The sequence below is a fragment of the Tursiops truncatus genome, chromosome 10, assembly GCF_011762595.2.
Source record: "Tursiops truncatus isolate mTurTru1 chromosome 10, mTurTru1.mat.Y, whole genome shotgun sequence".
NCBI lineage: Eukaryota > Metazoa > Chordata > Mammalia > Artiodactyla > Delphinidae > Tursiops > Tursiops truncatus.
The window spans coordinates 28,607,878-28,621,782 of NC_047043.1; the positions used below are offsets into that span (position 1 = coordinate 28,607,878).

General features: G+C 40.2%; 1 protein-coding gene across 2 annotated transcripts in view; it reads left to right on the forward strand.

The window, feature by feature from the left end:
• The window catches only part of PLA2G7 (phospholipase A2 group VII), a 34,416-nt gene extending 23,075 nt beyond the window's left edge, over positions 1-11,341 (forward strand). For both annotated transcript variants that reach the window (XM_019949990.3, XM_019949991.3), the window contains 3 exons: positions 286-456; positions 10,241-10,389; positions 10,827-11,341. In XM_019949990.3, coding sequence (XP_019805549.1) covers positions 286-456; positions 10,241-10,389; positions 10,827-10,969 — 463 coding nt within the window. In that variant the 3' untranslated portion in view covers positions 10,970-11,341. The remainder of the gene's footprint in view (positions 1-285; positions 457-10,240; positions 10,390-10,826) is intronic.
• The last annotated feature ends 2,564 nt before the right edge of the window (positions 11,342-13,905 follow it).

Sequence of the window (13,905 nt, forward strand, 5' to 3'; positions counted from 1 at the left end):
TTAAAATTTATCTTGAAAGATGACAAAAAATGAATAAAAAAATTTTAAATATTATGTCTTTCTAAAGGTTGCAATTCTTAAATGCCTCCTAAAGAAAATGATTGTATAATTACAAGTTTGCTACCTTATAAAGCTAATCATATCCCTTTCCCACAGTGAAGTATAATACCTCTTCAGCTCAGTGAGATAACCCATAATGATCTGGTGTGCTGTGTGTCTCTGAATCCTTGCATTATTAGACATTCCTGTATCTGGGCCAGTGTGTAACCAGACTTCTTTGATCAGGTGCGGTATTGCTCTGGATGCATGGATGTTTCCAGTGGCTGATGAAGTATATTCCAGAATTCCTCAGCCCCTCTTTTTTATCAACTCGGAACGATTCCAATACCCTTCTAATATTATAAAAATGAAAAAATGCTACTTACCTGATAGAGAAAGAAAAATGATTACAATCAGGTAAGTATCAGTAAGTGACTTATTACATCATCTGAAACAGAAACTTGAAACTTGGATAAACAAGTAACGATATCATTTGGTTGCTACTCTAGAATTATTCAATTTGTTGTTTAGACTTGGAATAAGGGAGAATATTAGATAATCTCAGTTTCCAAGTGCATTTAGACTTACTCTTTTTAAAATGCAAATTTTTGGGGCTTCCCTGGTGGCGCAGTGGTTGGGAGTCCGCCTGCCGATGCAGAGGGTGCGGGTTCGTGCCCCGGTCTGGGAGGATCCCACGTGCCGCGGAGCGGCTGGGCCCGTGAGCCATGGCTGCTAAGCCTGCGCGTCCGGAGCCTGTGCTCCACAACGGGAGAGGCCACAGCAGTGAGAGGCCCGCGTACCGCAAAAAAAAAAAAAAAAAAAAAAAAGTAAAATGCAAATTTTTGAGTAGTGTTAATATACTATTAATGTTAAATACTATTAACTATGTTAATATACTATACAGCACGTGCTGATAAATAAAATTTGCATGATACATGCTACCTTTATCTAAATGTAAGAGCAAACCTATACATTTTTAGGGCTGGGATGGGGGAAGTATTCCATCAGTAAGCTAGGCTAAGAACTCTTTAGAAAAAAAGTAAGATCATCTGTTGAGAACTGCAGTGTGTTTATCTGTTTGGTAAGCAGATGAATTTATAAATTCTCAAAAGTTATAATAGAGTCCCTTGAAGGGTCAGCAACATGCTTATATCGTGGATGTGAAAAAGAACTCCCAATAGCGTTTTGAACTCACGATGAGATGCTACAAAGCAAAGACTGAGCTCCTTCCTCTCCTATCTGAAACCTGATTTACTTAGAAGGGCACAGAAGAGGTGGCAAGAAGGAAACACACACAGTAAAGGCAGTAAACACCCCCAGGACAGAGAATGGAGGACTCTTCCAATTAAGGTGGTCAGAAAAGGCTGCTTAGAAGAAATTGGGGTAGAATTGGGTCTTGAAGGATCAAGAGACATTATTATTATTAAGATTTAATTTAATTTTTATTTTTTTTGGTTGTGCTGGGTCTTTGTTGCTGCGCGCGGGCTTTCTCTAGTCGTGGTGAGCGGGGGCTACTCTTCGTTGCGGTGCGTGCACGGGCTTCTCATTGTGGTGGCTTCTCTTGTTGTGGAGCACAGGCTCTAGGCACGTGGGCTCAGTAGTTGTGGCACATGGGCTTAGTTGCTCCGCAACATGTGGGATCTTCCCGGACCAGGGATTGAACCCGTGTCCCCTGCATTGGCAGGCGGATTCTTATCCACTGCGCCACCAGGGAAGTCCCTCAAGAGACTTTAGATAGATGGTGAGGAAGGATCTAGATATTTAAGGTAAGATGTCAACTTAGCTTATTGGTATGTGCAAGTCTATTTAATTCTAAAGCAGAAATATTACAGAACACCCAACCTTCCTTATTGGCTATCACTCTCTCTGTTTCTTCCCTTCTCTGCTAGAAAGAAGAGCTTGTACTTAATATTCCCTGTCCTTACATCCATTTACTCTGAATTCTGCAGTCTGTCTTCCTGAACTGCCACCAGTGAGCTGAAAATGGCCCCACTGAGGACACAGAAGTTTCAGTCGCCTATTGGCAGCCTCAGCCTTTCTCTCTGCATCCCTCCCACCTGTTGACTACCCCCATTTCTCCTCCCTTGGGTACACTAACCCCACTCTCTCCTGCTTCTCGCATCCTGTAGATGGCTTCCTCCCTTTCTCCCCCACCGTCTCCTCCTCTTCAGGCCATCTCTCCACTGTTGGTGGCATCCGGGGTTCTGCTCTCAGCTGTGCTGCGACCCTGCCTCTATTTACCTTCTTTATACTTTTGACTCTCAAGTTTGGATTGGGATGTGGGGAAGAGTGAGCAGAGTCTGGGCCTCGGTTTTGCGTAGAGATACCTAAAAGAATGGTGGTTTGCTTATAAGCAGCAAAGTGAAGAGGAAAAGTGGCATTGGGTGGGGCTGGAAAGGTGTGTTTTAGCCTTGGGTAAAGATGTCTGGCCACAAATTAGCAAAGTATATAATCTGTATATTATTAATGAAATCTATGGAGGCGATGAGACCACAAAGTGCGAAAAGAATTGGTCTAATAGAATCTTGAGGATTTAGGGGAAAAGCCAGTGAAGAACAGAGTAGTTCGGGAAAGGAGGGAAAATGTGATGTCAAGGGAAAAAACAAATGCAAGAAAATCAAGTGTCACGTGTCTCAGAGGTAGTAGAAAATGTGCAGTAAAAAATGGCCGTTTTGGGGAGAAGCTTCAAGACGGTGGAGGAGTAAGACGCGGAGATCACCTCCCTCCCCACAGATACATCAGAAATACATCTACACGTGGAACAACTCCTACAGAACACCTACTGAACGCTGGCAGAAGACCTCAGACCTCCCAAAAGGCAAGAAACTCTGCACGTACCTGGGTAGGGCAAAAGAAAAAAGAATAAACATAGACAAAAGGATAGGGACGGGACTGGCACCAGTGGGAAGGAGCTGTGAAGGAGGAAAGGTTTCCACACACTAGAAGCCCCGGAGACGGGGGTTGGAGGGGGGGAAGCTTCGGCGCCGCAGAGGAGAGCACAGCAACAGGGGTGCAGAGGGCAAAGCGGAGAGATTTCCGCACAGAGGATCAGGGCCGACCAGCACTCACCAGCCCGAGAGGCTTGGGCTTCGGAGGTCAGATCCCAGGGAGAGGACTGGGGTTGGCAGCGTGAACACAGCCTGAAGGGGTTAGTGTGCCACAGCTAGCGGGAGGGAGTCCGGGAAAAAGTCTGGAGCTGCTGAAGAGGCAAGAGACCATTGTTTCCGGGTGCAGGAGGAGAGGGGATTCAGAGCGCCACCTAAATGAGCCCCAGAGACGGGCGTGAGCCGCGGCTAACAGCGCGGACCCCAGAGATGGGCATGAGACGCTAAGGCTGCTGCTGCCGCCACCAAGAAGCCTGTGTGCGAGCACAGGTCACTCTCCACACCCCCCTTCCGGGGAGCCTGTGCAGCCCGCCCCTGCCAGGGTCCCGGGATCCAGGGACAACTTCCCCGGAAGAACGCACGGCGTGCCTCAGGCTGGTGCAACATCACACTGGCCTCTGTGGCCGCAGGCTCGCCCCACACTCCATGCCCCTCCCTCCCCCCGGCCTGAGTGAGCCAGAGCCTTCGAATCAGCTGCTCCTTTAACCCCGTCCTGTATGAGCGAAGAACAGACGCCCTCCAGCGACCTACACGCAGAGGCGGGGCCAAATCCAAAGCTGAACCCCGGGAGCTGTGCGAACAAAGAAGAGAAAGGGAAATCTCTCCCAGCAGCCTCAGGAGCAGCGGATTAAATCTCCACAATCAACTTGATGTACCTGCATCTGTGGAATACATGAATAGACAAGGAATGATCCCAAATTGAGGAGGTGGACTTTGGGAGCAACAATATATATATATATTTTTCCCTTTTTCTTTTTTTGTGAGTGTGTATGTGTATGCTTCTGTGTGTGATTTTGTCTGTATAGTTTGCTTTTACCATTTGTCCTAGGGTTCTGTCTGTCTGGTTTTTTCTGTTTTGTTTTGTTTTGTTTAGTATAATTTTTAGCGCTTGTTATCATTGGTGGATTTGTTTTTTGGTTTGGTTGCTCTCTTCTTTCTTTTTTTTATTACTTAAAAATACTTTTTTAATAACTTTTTTTTTTATTTTAATAACTTTATTTTATTTTATCTTCTTCTTTCTTTCTTTTTTTTCCTCACTTTTATTCTGAGCCGTGTGGATGACAGGCTCTTGGTGCTCCAGCAAGGCGTCAGGGCTGTGCCTCTGAGGTGGGAGAGCCAGGTTCAGGACATTGGTCCACCAGAGACCTGCCAGCTCTATGTAATACAAACAGCGAAAATCTCCCAGAGATCTAAATCTCAACACCAAGACCCAGCTCCACTCAATGACCAGCAAGCTACAGTGCTGGACACCCTATGCCAAACAACTAACAAGGCAGGAACACAACCCCACCCATTAGCACAGAGGCTGCCTAAAATCATAATAAGGCCACAGACACCCCAAAACACACCACCAGACATGGACCTGCCCACCAGAAAGACAAGATCCATCCTCATCCACCAGAAAACAGGCACTAGTCCCCTCCACCAGGAAGCCTACACAACCCACTGAACCAACTTTAGCCACTGGGGACAGACACCAAAAACAACGGGAACTACGAACCTGCAGACTGCAAAAAGGAGACCCCAAACACAGTAAGTTAAGCAAAATAAGAAGACAGAGAAATACACAGCAGATGAAGGAGCAAGGTAAAAACCCACCAGACCTAACAAATGAAAAGGGAACAGGCAGTCTACCTGAAAAAGAATTCAGAATAATGATAGTAAAGATGATCCAAAATCTTGGAAATAGAATGGAGAAAATACAAGAAACGTTTAACAAGGACCTAGAAGAACTAAAGAGCAAACAAACAGTGATGAACCACACAATAAATGAAATTAAAAATTCTCTAGAAGGGATCAATAGCAGAATAACTGAGGCAGAAAAATGGATAAGTGACGTGGAAGATGAAATACTGGAAATAACTACTGCAGAGCAGAATAAAGAAAATAAAATGAAAAGAATTGAGGACAATCTCAGAGACCTCTGGGACAACATTAAACACACCAACATTCGAATTATAGGGGTCCCAGGAGAAGAAGAGAAAAAGAAAGGGACTGAGAAAATATTTGAAGAGATTATAGTTAAAACTTCCCTATTATGGGAAAGGAAATAGTTAATCAAGTCCAGGAAGCACAGAGAGTCCCATACAGGATAAATCCAAGAAGAAACACACCAAGACACATATTAATCAAACTATCAAAAATTAAATACAAAGAAAAAATATTAAAAAGCAGCAAGGGAAAAACAACAAATAACATACAAGGGAATCCCCATAAGGTTAACAGCTGATCTTTCAGCAGAAACTCTCCAAGCCAGAAGGGAGTGGCAGGACATATTTAAAGTGATGAAGGGGAAAAACCTACAACCAAGATTACTCAACCCAGCAAGGATCTCATTCAGATTTGACGGAGAAATTAAATCCTTTACAGACAAGCAAAAGCTAAGAGAATTTAGCACCACCAAAAGAGCTTTACAACAACTGCTACAGGAACTTCTCTAGGCAGGAAACACAAGAGTAGGAATGGTAACAGAAACATACGTATCAATAATTACTCTAAATGTAAATGGATTAAATGCTCCAACCAAAAGACACAAGCTTACTGAAAGGATACAAAAACAAGACCCACATATATGCTGTCTATAAGAGACCCACTTCAGACCTAGGGAGACATACAGACTGAAAGTGAGGGGATGGAAAAAGATATTCCATACAAATGGAAATCAAAAGAAAGCTGGAGTAGCAATTCTCGCATCAGACAAAATAGACTTTAAAACAAAGACTATTACAAAAGACAAAGGAGGACACTACATAATGATCAAGGGATCAATCCAAGAAGAAGATAAAACAATTGTAAATATTTATGGACCCAACATAGGAGCACCTCAATACATAAGGCGAATACTAAGAGCCAAAAAAGGGGAAATTGACAGTAACACAATCATAGTAGGGGACTTTAACACCCCAGTTCCACCAATGGACAGATCATCCAAAATGAAAATTCATAAGGAAACACAAGCTTTAAATGACACATTAAACAAGATGGACTTAATTGATATTTATAGGACATTCCATCCAAAAACAACAGAATACACTTTCTTCTCAAGTGCTCATGGAACATTCTCCGGGATAGATCATTTCTTGGGTCACAAATCAAGCCTTGGTAAATGTAAGAAAATTTAAATTGTATCAAGTATCTTTTCCGACAACAACACTATGAGACTGGATATCAATTACAGGAAAAAATCTGTAAAAAATACAAACACATGGAGGCTAAACAATACACTACTTAATAACCAAGAGATCACTGAAGAAATCAAAGAGGAAATAAAAAAATACCTAGAAACAAATGACAGTGAAAACACGATGACCCAAAACCTATGGAATGCAGCAAAAGCAGTTCTAAGAGGGAAGTTTACAGCAATACAATCCTACCTTAAGAAACAAGAAACATCTCAAATAAACAACCTAACATTACACCTAAAGCAATTAGAGAAAGAACAAAAAAAAACCCAAAGTTAGCAGAAGGAAAGAAATCATAAAGATCAGATCAGAAATAAATGATAAAGAAACGAAGGGAACTATAGCAGAGATCAATAAAACTAAAAGCTACTTCTTTGAGAAGATAAACAAAATTGATAAACCATTAGCCAGTCTCATCAAGAAAAAAAGGGAGAAGACTCAAATCAATAGAATTTGAAATGAAAAAGGAGAAGTAACAACTGACACTGCAGAATCACAAAGGATCATGAGAGATTACTACAAGCAACTAGATGCCAATAAAATGGACAACCTGGAAGAAATGGACAAATTCTTAGAAATGCAAAACCTTCCAAGACTGAACCAGGAAGAAATAGAAAATATGAACAGACCAATCACAAGCACTGAAACTGAAACTGTGATTAAAAATCTTCCAACAAACAAAAGCCCAGGACCAGATGGCTTCACAGGCAAATTCTATCAAACATTTAGAGAAGAGCGAACACCGATCTTTCTCAAACTCTTCCAAAATATAGAGAGGGAGGAACACTTCCAAACTCATTCTACGAGGCCACCATCACCCTGATACCAAAACCAGACAAAGATGTCACAAAGAAAGAAAACTACAGGCCAATATCACTGATGAACATAGATGCAAAAATCCTCAACAAAATACTGGCAAATAGAATCCAATAGCACATTAAAAGGATCATACACCATGATCAAGTGGGGTTTATCCCAGGAATGCAAGGATTCTTCAATATATGCAAATCAATCAACGTGATACACCATATTAACAAATTGAGGGAGAAAAACCATATGATCATCTCAATAGATGCAGAGAAAGCTTTCGACAAAATTCAACACTGATTTATGATAAAAACCCTCCAGAAAGTAGGCATAGAGGGAACTTACCTCAACATAATAAAGGCCATATATGACAAACCCACAGCCAACATCGTCCTCAATGGTGAAAAACTAAAACCAATCCCACTAAGATCAGGAACAAGAAAAGGTCGCCCACTCTCACCACTAGTATTCAACATAGTTTTGGAAGTTTTAGCCACAGCAATCAGAGAAGAAAAAGAAATAAAAGGAATCCAAATCAGAAAAGAAGAAGTAAAGCTGTCACTGTTTGCAGATGACATGCTACTATACATAGAGAATCCTAAAGATGCTACCAGAAAACTACTAGAGCTAATCAATGAATTGGGTAAAGTAGCAGGATACCAAATTCATGCACAGAAATCTCTTGCATTCCTATACACTAATGATGAAAAATCTGAAAGTGAAATTAAGAAAACACTCCCATTTACCATTGCAACAAAAAGAATAAAATATCTAGGAATAAACCTACCTAAGGAGACGAAAGACCAGTATGCAGAAAATTATAAGACACTGATGAAAGAAATTAAAGATGATACAAATAGATGGAGAGATATACCATGTTCTTGGATCGGAAGAATCAACACTGTGAAAATGACTATACTACCCAAAGCAATCTACAGATTCAATGCAATCGCTATCAAACTACCACTGGCATTTTTCACAGAACTAGAACAAAAAATCTCACAATGTGTATGGAAACACAAAAGACCCCAAATAGCCAAAGCAATCTTGAGAAAGAAAAACAGAGCTGGAGGAATCAGGCTTCCTGACTTCAGACTATACTACAAATCTACAGTAATCAAGACAGTATGGTACTGGCACACAAACAGAAATATAGATCAACGGAACAGGATAGAAAGCCCAGAGATAAACCCACACACATATGGTCACCTTATCTTTGATAAAGGAGGCAAGAACTCAAAATGGATTAAAGACCTAAATGTAAAGCCACACAGTATTAAACTCTGAGAGGAAAACATAGGCAGAACACTCCATGACATAAATCACAGCAAGATCCTTTTTGACCCACCTCCTAGAGAAATGGAAATAAAAACAAAAATAAACAAATGGGACCTAATGAAACTTAAAAGCTTTTGCACAGCAAAGGAAACCATAAACCAGACGAAAAGACAACCCTCAGAATGGGAGAAAATATTTGCAAATGAAGCAACTGACAGAGGATTAATCTCCAAAATTTACAAGCAGCTCATGCAGCTCAGTATCAAAAAAACAATCAACCCAATTCAAAAATGGGCAGCAGACCTAAATAGACATTTCTCCAAAGAAGATATACAGATTGCCAGCAAACACAGGAAAGAATGCTCAACATCATTAGTCATTAGAGAAATGCAAATCAAAACTACAATGAGATATCATCTCACACCTGTCAGAATGGCCATCATCAAAAAATCTACAAACAATAAATGCTGGAGAGGGTGTGGAGAAAAGGGAACCCTTTTGCACTGTTGATGGGAATGTAAATTGATACAGCCACTATGGAGAACAGTATGGATGTTCCTTAAAAAACTACAAATAGAACTACCATACGACCCAGCAATCCCACTACTGGGCATATACCCTGAGAAAACCATAATTCAAAAAGAGTCATGTACCACAATGTCCACTGCAGCTCTGTTTACAATAGCCAGGACATGGAAGCCACCTAAGTGCCCATCAACAGATGAATGGATAAAGAAGATGTGGCACATATATATATACAATGAAATATTACTCAGCCTTAAAAAGAAACGAAATTGAGTTATTTGTAGTGAGGTGGATGGACCTAAAGTATGTCATACAGAGTGAAGTAAGTCAGAAAGAGAAAAACAAATACCGTATGCTAACACATATATATGGAATCTAAGAAGAAAAAAAAAAGATCATGAAGAACCTAGGGGCAAGACGGGAATTAAATATGCAGACCTACTAGAGAATGGACTTGAGGATATGGGGAGGTGGAAGGGTAAGCTGGGACGAAGTGAGAGAGTGGCATGGACATATATACACTACCAAATGTAAAATAGATAGCTAGTGGGAAGCAGCCGCACAGCACAGGGAGATCAGCTCAGTGCTTTGTGACCACCTAGAGGGGTGGGATAGGGAGGGTGGGAGAAAGGAGATGCAAGAGGGAAGAGATATGGGGATATATGTATATGTATAGCTGATTCACTTTGTTATAAAGCAGAAACTAACACCACTGTAAAGCAATTACACTCCAATAAAGATGTTAAAAAAAAAAGGCCATTCTATTTGATGTTAGGCTGTTGGTGGATTTCAAGTCCATCAATAAGGGATATTTATGAGGTGCTTACAGTTTAAATAATACAAGGCAAAATTTTGTTTGTCTATCTTTTAACCTACTTAATCCAAGGCTTAAATGCAAAGTGTTTTTGCCCAACAGCAAATAGGTATCCAGTTAAGTGTGGTGGTAAGGGGGCAGGATTCTGGCTCTGAGTTCAGGGACCCTCAACATATAAAGCATTCCACCTACTCAAATTGAAAGTAATCATGTCCTCTACAAAGCTGGAATCATCTCTTCTAAAACCAAGATGCCAAGCAAGACAGCAATCTTTGCCTTATTGATCTAGACGGGAGGAAGAATATATACTCTAGCACCCCTAAATCAACATCTTTGTGACCCTCAAGTACATCTAAGGAGATCAAATCTACAAATTTTGTTTCCTTGGTTTTCGTAAATAGGCCAACCAGGCCAGCATCTTTCCTGCACGGTAACTACAGAAATAATTTTGTCCAACAAAGTGATTTGTAAATGTCTCCTTTCTCTTTCAGGGGTTCAGTCCATCAGAATTTTGTTGACTTCACGTTTGCAACTGGCAAAATAATTGGCTACATATTCACACTGCAAGGAGAAATAGATTCAAACGTAGCCATGAGTCTTAGCAACAAAGCTTCGTTAGCATTCTTGCAAAAGCATTTAGGTAAGAAAGGGATCTTCTTTCCTGACATAAACCAGATGATTCTCAGGAAAAAACTGTTTATCTTAACTGTGCATGAGTCCCATTTTGACTGTTCCCAGTTGGTTTACGATGGAACACTGCAGTCAGTCCATTTGAAAACAATTTAATTTTGCTGCTTTGCATACTACGCGTCATAGGCAGCAAGCCTACCTGTTAGAGCTAATAGTCTTTCTGTGAAGGCTGGGGCGGATTTCCATGCAGAGGATTCGGACAGCATAGTGCCTCAATTCCATCTCTCGTTCTGATGTTGCAGCCACACAGAGCTCACACAGAGCACCTTGCCTCCATAATGGTGACGCAATGTGGGTCGTCTGTGAGGCTAGGGTGCCACCTAGAGGCACTGAACTGTTTAACACTTTCCAAAGTTGAATATGTTTAGTGACATTTGTATTTTACAGGACTTCAGAAAGATTTTGATCAGTGGGATTCTTTAATTGAAGGGGAAGATGACAATCTTATTCCAGGAACCAACATTGACACAACCAACCACCACGCCACCCTGCAGAACTCTACAGGAATAGAGAAGCCAAATTCAGATTAAAAGAGCTTTTTAAAAAGTCTTGTTTAAAAACTGTCTAAAAGTGTGTGTGTGTATGATTTCAATGTATTTTCTCAAATAACTCACGTTTGAAAATGTAGGCTGTACCACAATAGTGATTGAAGCTTGGATTAAGATTTTTTTCCTTTAAATGTAAAGAAAGACTGCTACATATAAAAATCATACCAGCCTAAATTTTAGTTTTACTAAAGTGTTCCTTTCTCGGTGTCACAATAAAAAACTGATTTTACATTTCTTTAATGGACAAGTATATTAAAACAGGCATCATGCCATTGAAAATGTGTTACAATGACCTAACAGTCCCTAAAAACATAATAAAAACAGATTTTCTTGCCTCTTTTTTTTCTATTATAAGCAGTAGAATTGAGTTTTAGCAACATGGTCTTCTGCGTGGGACTTGGTAGCGCTTCTTTGACCTTGGGTCATGGTAAGAGAAATCAGGCCAAGCGGATAATAAAGCCATTGCTTTACTGTGGGATGGGTGCGACTGCACAATTTCAACATAATGACTAAACGGGGAATGGATGGGGGTAAGAATATTGGTGACAAAGCAAAGGCAGCAGATTAAAGCAAGTTGGTAATCTGTTTGCATTTACTTTAATGGTTTACCTCTGAGGCACTCTATTTACTAAAGAAAGGTGCATAAGACAGGCCCACGATTCCAGCCATCACACATTAAATCACTGATTCACCCAAAGGCTGCGACAGATAAGAAAGGACATAATTTTAACTGCTTCATTTTCCACTAGTTTTATTGATATTTAATGAATTTTTAAATTTTATATGTAGTAGTGGGAGGGGAAAAGCACAATAAATGGAGGTAAAAAGATAGCTGAGGGCTTCCCTGGTGGCGCAGTGGTTGAGAGTCTGCCTGCCGATGCAGGGGACACGGGTTCGTGCCCAGGTCCGGGAAGATCCCACCTGCCGCGGAGCAGCTAGGCCCGTGAGCCATGGCCGCTGAGCCTGCGCGTCCGGAGCCTGTGCTCCGCAACGGGAGAGGCCACAACAGTGAGAGGCCCGCGTACCGGAAAAAAAAAAAAAAAAAAAAAAAAAAAAAAAGGTAGCTGAAAGATTTGTGCACTTATGTTTCTGGGAGTCACGGAAAATGTGTTTTGTTTCCCAAGGGGTATAAACATTTCTGCCACTCATCAGTTAAGTATATTTTTGTCTAAGAATGGTCTTGTTCCTATGAATTCTCCATAATTAAGTTTAATTATAGCCTGTGTGAACAAGGATAATCAGTACTTGGTAAGCAAGCCTGGTTAACTACTCTATCCCTATTCCTTTTGCCCAGTTAATAAGTAACTGTGTTTTCCGATTTGGCACTCAGGCCTATCTTAATGTTTTAATGTGCAAAAACACCCATTTTGAGAAATATGATTTCTCCTCTAACTGTTCAGATTAAACATTTTTAAATAGAGAGTTAAACTGCCTAGCATGAAACTGATGGCTTTCCATAATCCGACCCTAATGCATCTTCTCTGACCCTTTCTCCCAGTAATTAACTCACAACTATATCTCCTACATGAATGAGCCAAATGTGTCTAATCATTATCCCAGGAACAAGGAATATACTCATCTACCTCAATTACGTTTCATGCAGAACACTCTTCTTTTTACTTATTGAAGTTATACCCAACTTTTAAGGTTCTTAATTCTCACTATTCCCATCAGGCTTCAGGGTCTCATAATGTTTCATATACATACATCTTTTCCCCCATTCACATGTAGCAAACCTCCTTACTCATTTTAGAAATGGATAACCATTCCAATTGTACTGATATCGCATTCACTAGCACCTCTTTAAAATCCTTTGTTGGTGGCACATGCTGATACTGAAAGGAGAAAATAACTGCTGAAAGGATCCAGTGAGTTAAAGTTTAAAAAATACAACCTACCGGGCTTCCCTGGTGGCGCAGTGGTTGAGAGTCCGCCTGCCGATGCAGGGGACACGGGTTCGTGCCCCGGTCCGGGAAGATCCCACATGCCGCGGAGCGGCTGGGCCCGTGAGCCATGGCCGCTGAGCCTGCGCGTCCGGAGCCTGTGCTCCGCAACGGGAGAGGCCACAACAGTGAGAGACCCGTGTACAGCAAAATTAAAAAAATAAAAAATAAAAATACAACCTACCATAGTGCATACTGAGTATCTTTTGGGGGAAAGAAGGAAATATTTATCAAATGCCTACTCCTTTTCTGGCACTTTACATAAATTATTTCTAATCTTAAAACCACTGCAAGAAAGGTTTTATTAACCCCATTTTACAGATGAGGAAGGTCAAGACTCAACAATGTTATAATAACCTACCCAGCTCACATATCTAGTAAGCAGCATATAGCTAAGATCTGTTTCCTAAAGCTAGGACCTATACTTTGCATACGACCCCTTATGCAAAACCAGGTTTCAAAAGCATGGGCTTTGAAGTTAGATGGGTCTAGGTATGATCAAGCCTCCAAGATTTGCTAGCTCTTTGACATTAGGCAAATTATTTATCTTCTCTAAAAAGCTTCAATTGTCTCACCTATAAAATATGGATAACATTAATATGCACCTCAGAATCAAGGATTAAATGAGAAAATGCATTTAAAGTACCAACTGAGTGATTAACACATAAAAGCTAACATTTTTATTTATATTTTTATAAATATTATATTATTTATATTATTATTTTATTATATATAATATATAATATATATTAATATATATAATATATTTTTTAAAATATATTTTATAATATATATTATATATTTATATATAATATATTATATATTTTATTTATAATATATTTATTGTTATATTAATATATTATTTATAATATAAAGTATTATATTGTTTTTATTTATTATTTATAATATTACTATGTTTCCCCCAATTGTAGAAAGGTGGTTCATTCCACGACTACAGATATTCCAGAACCACAG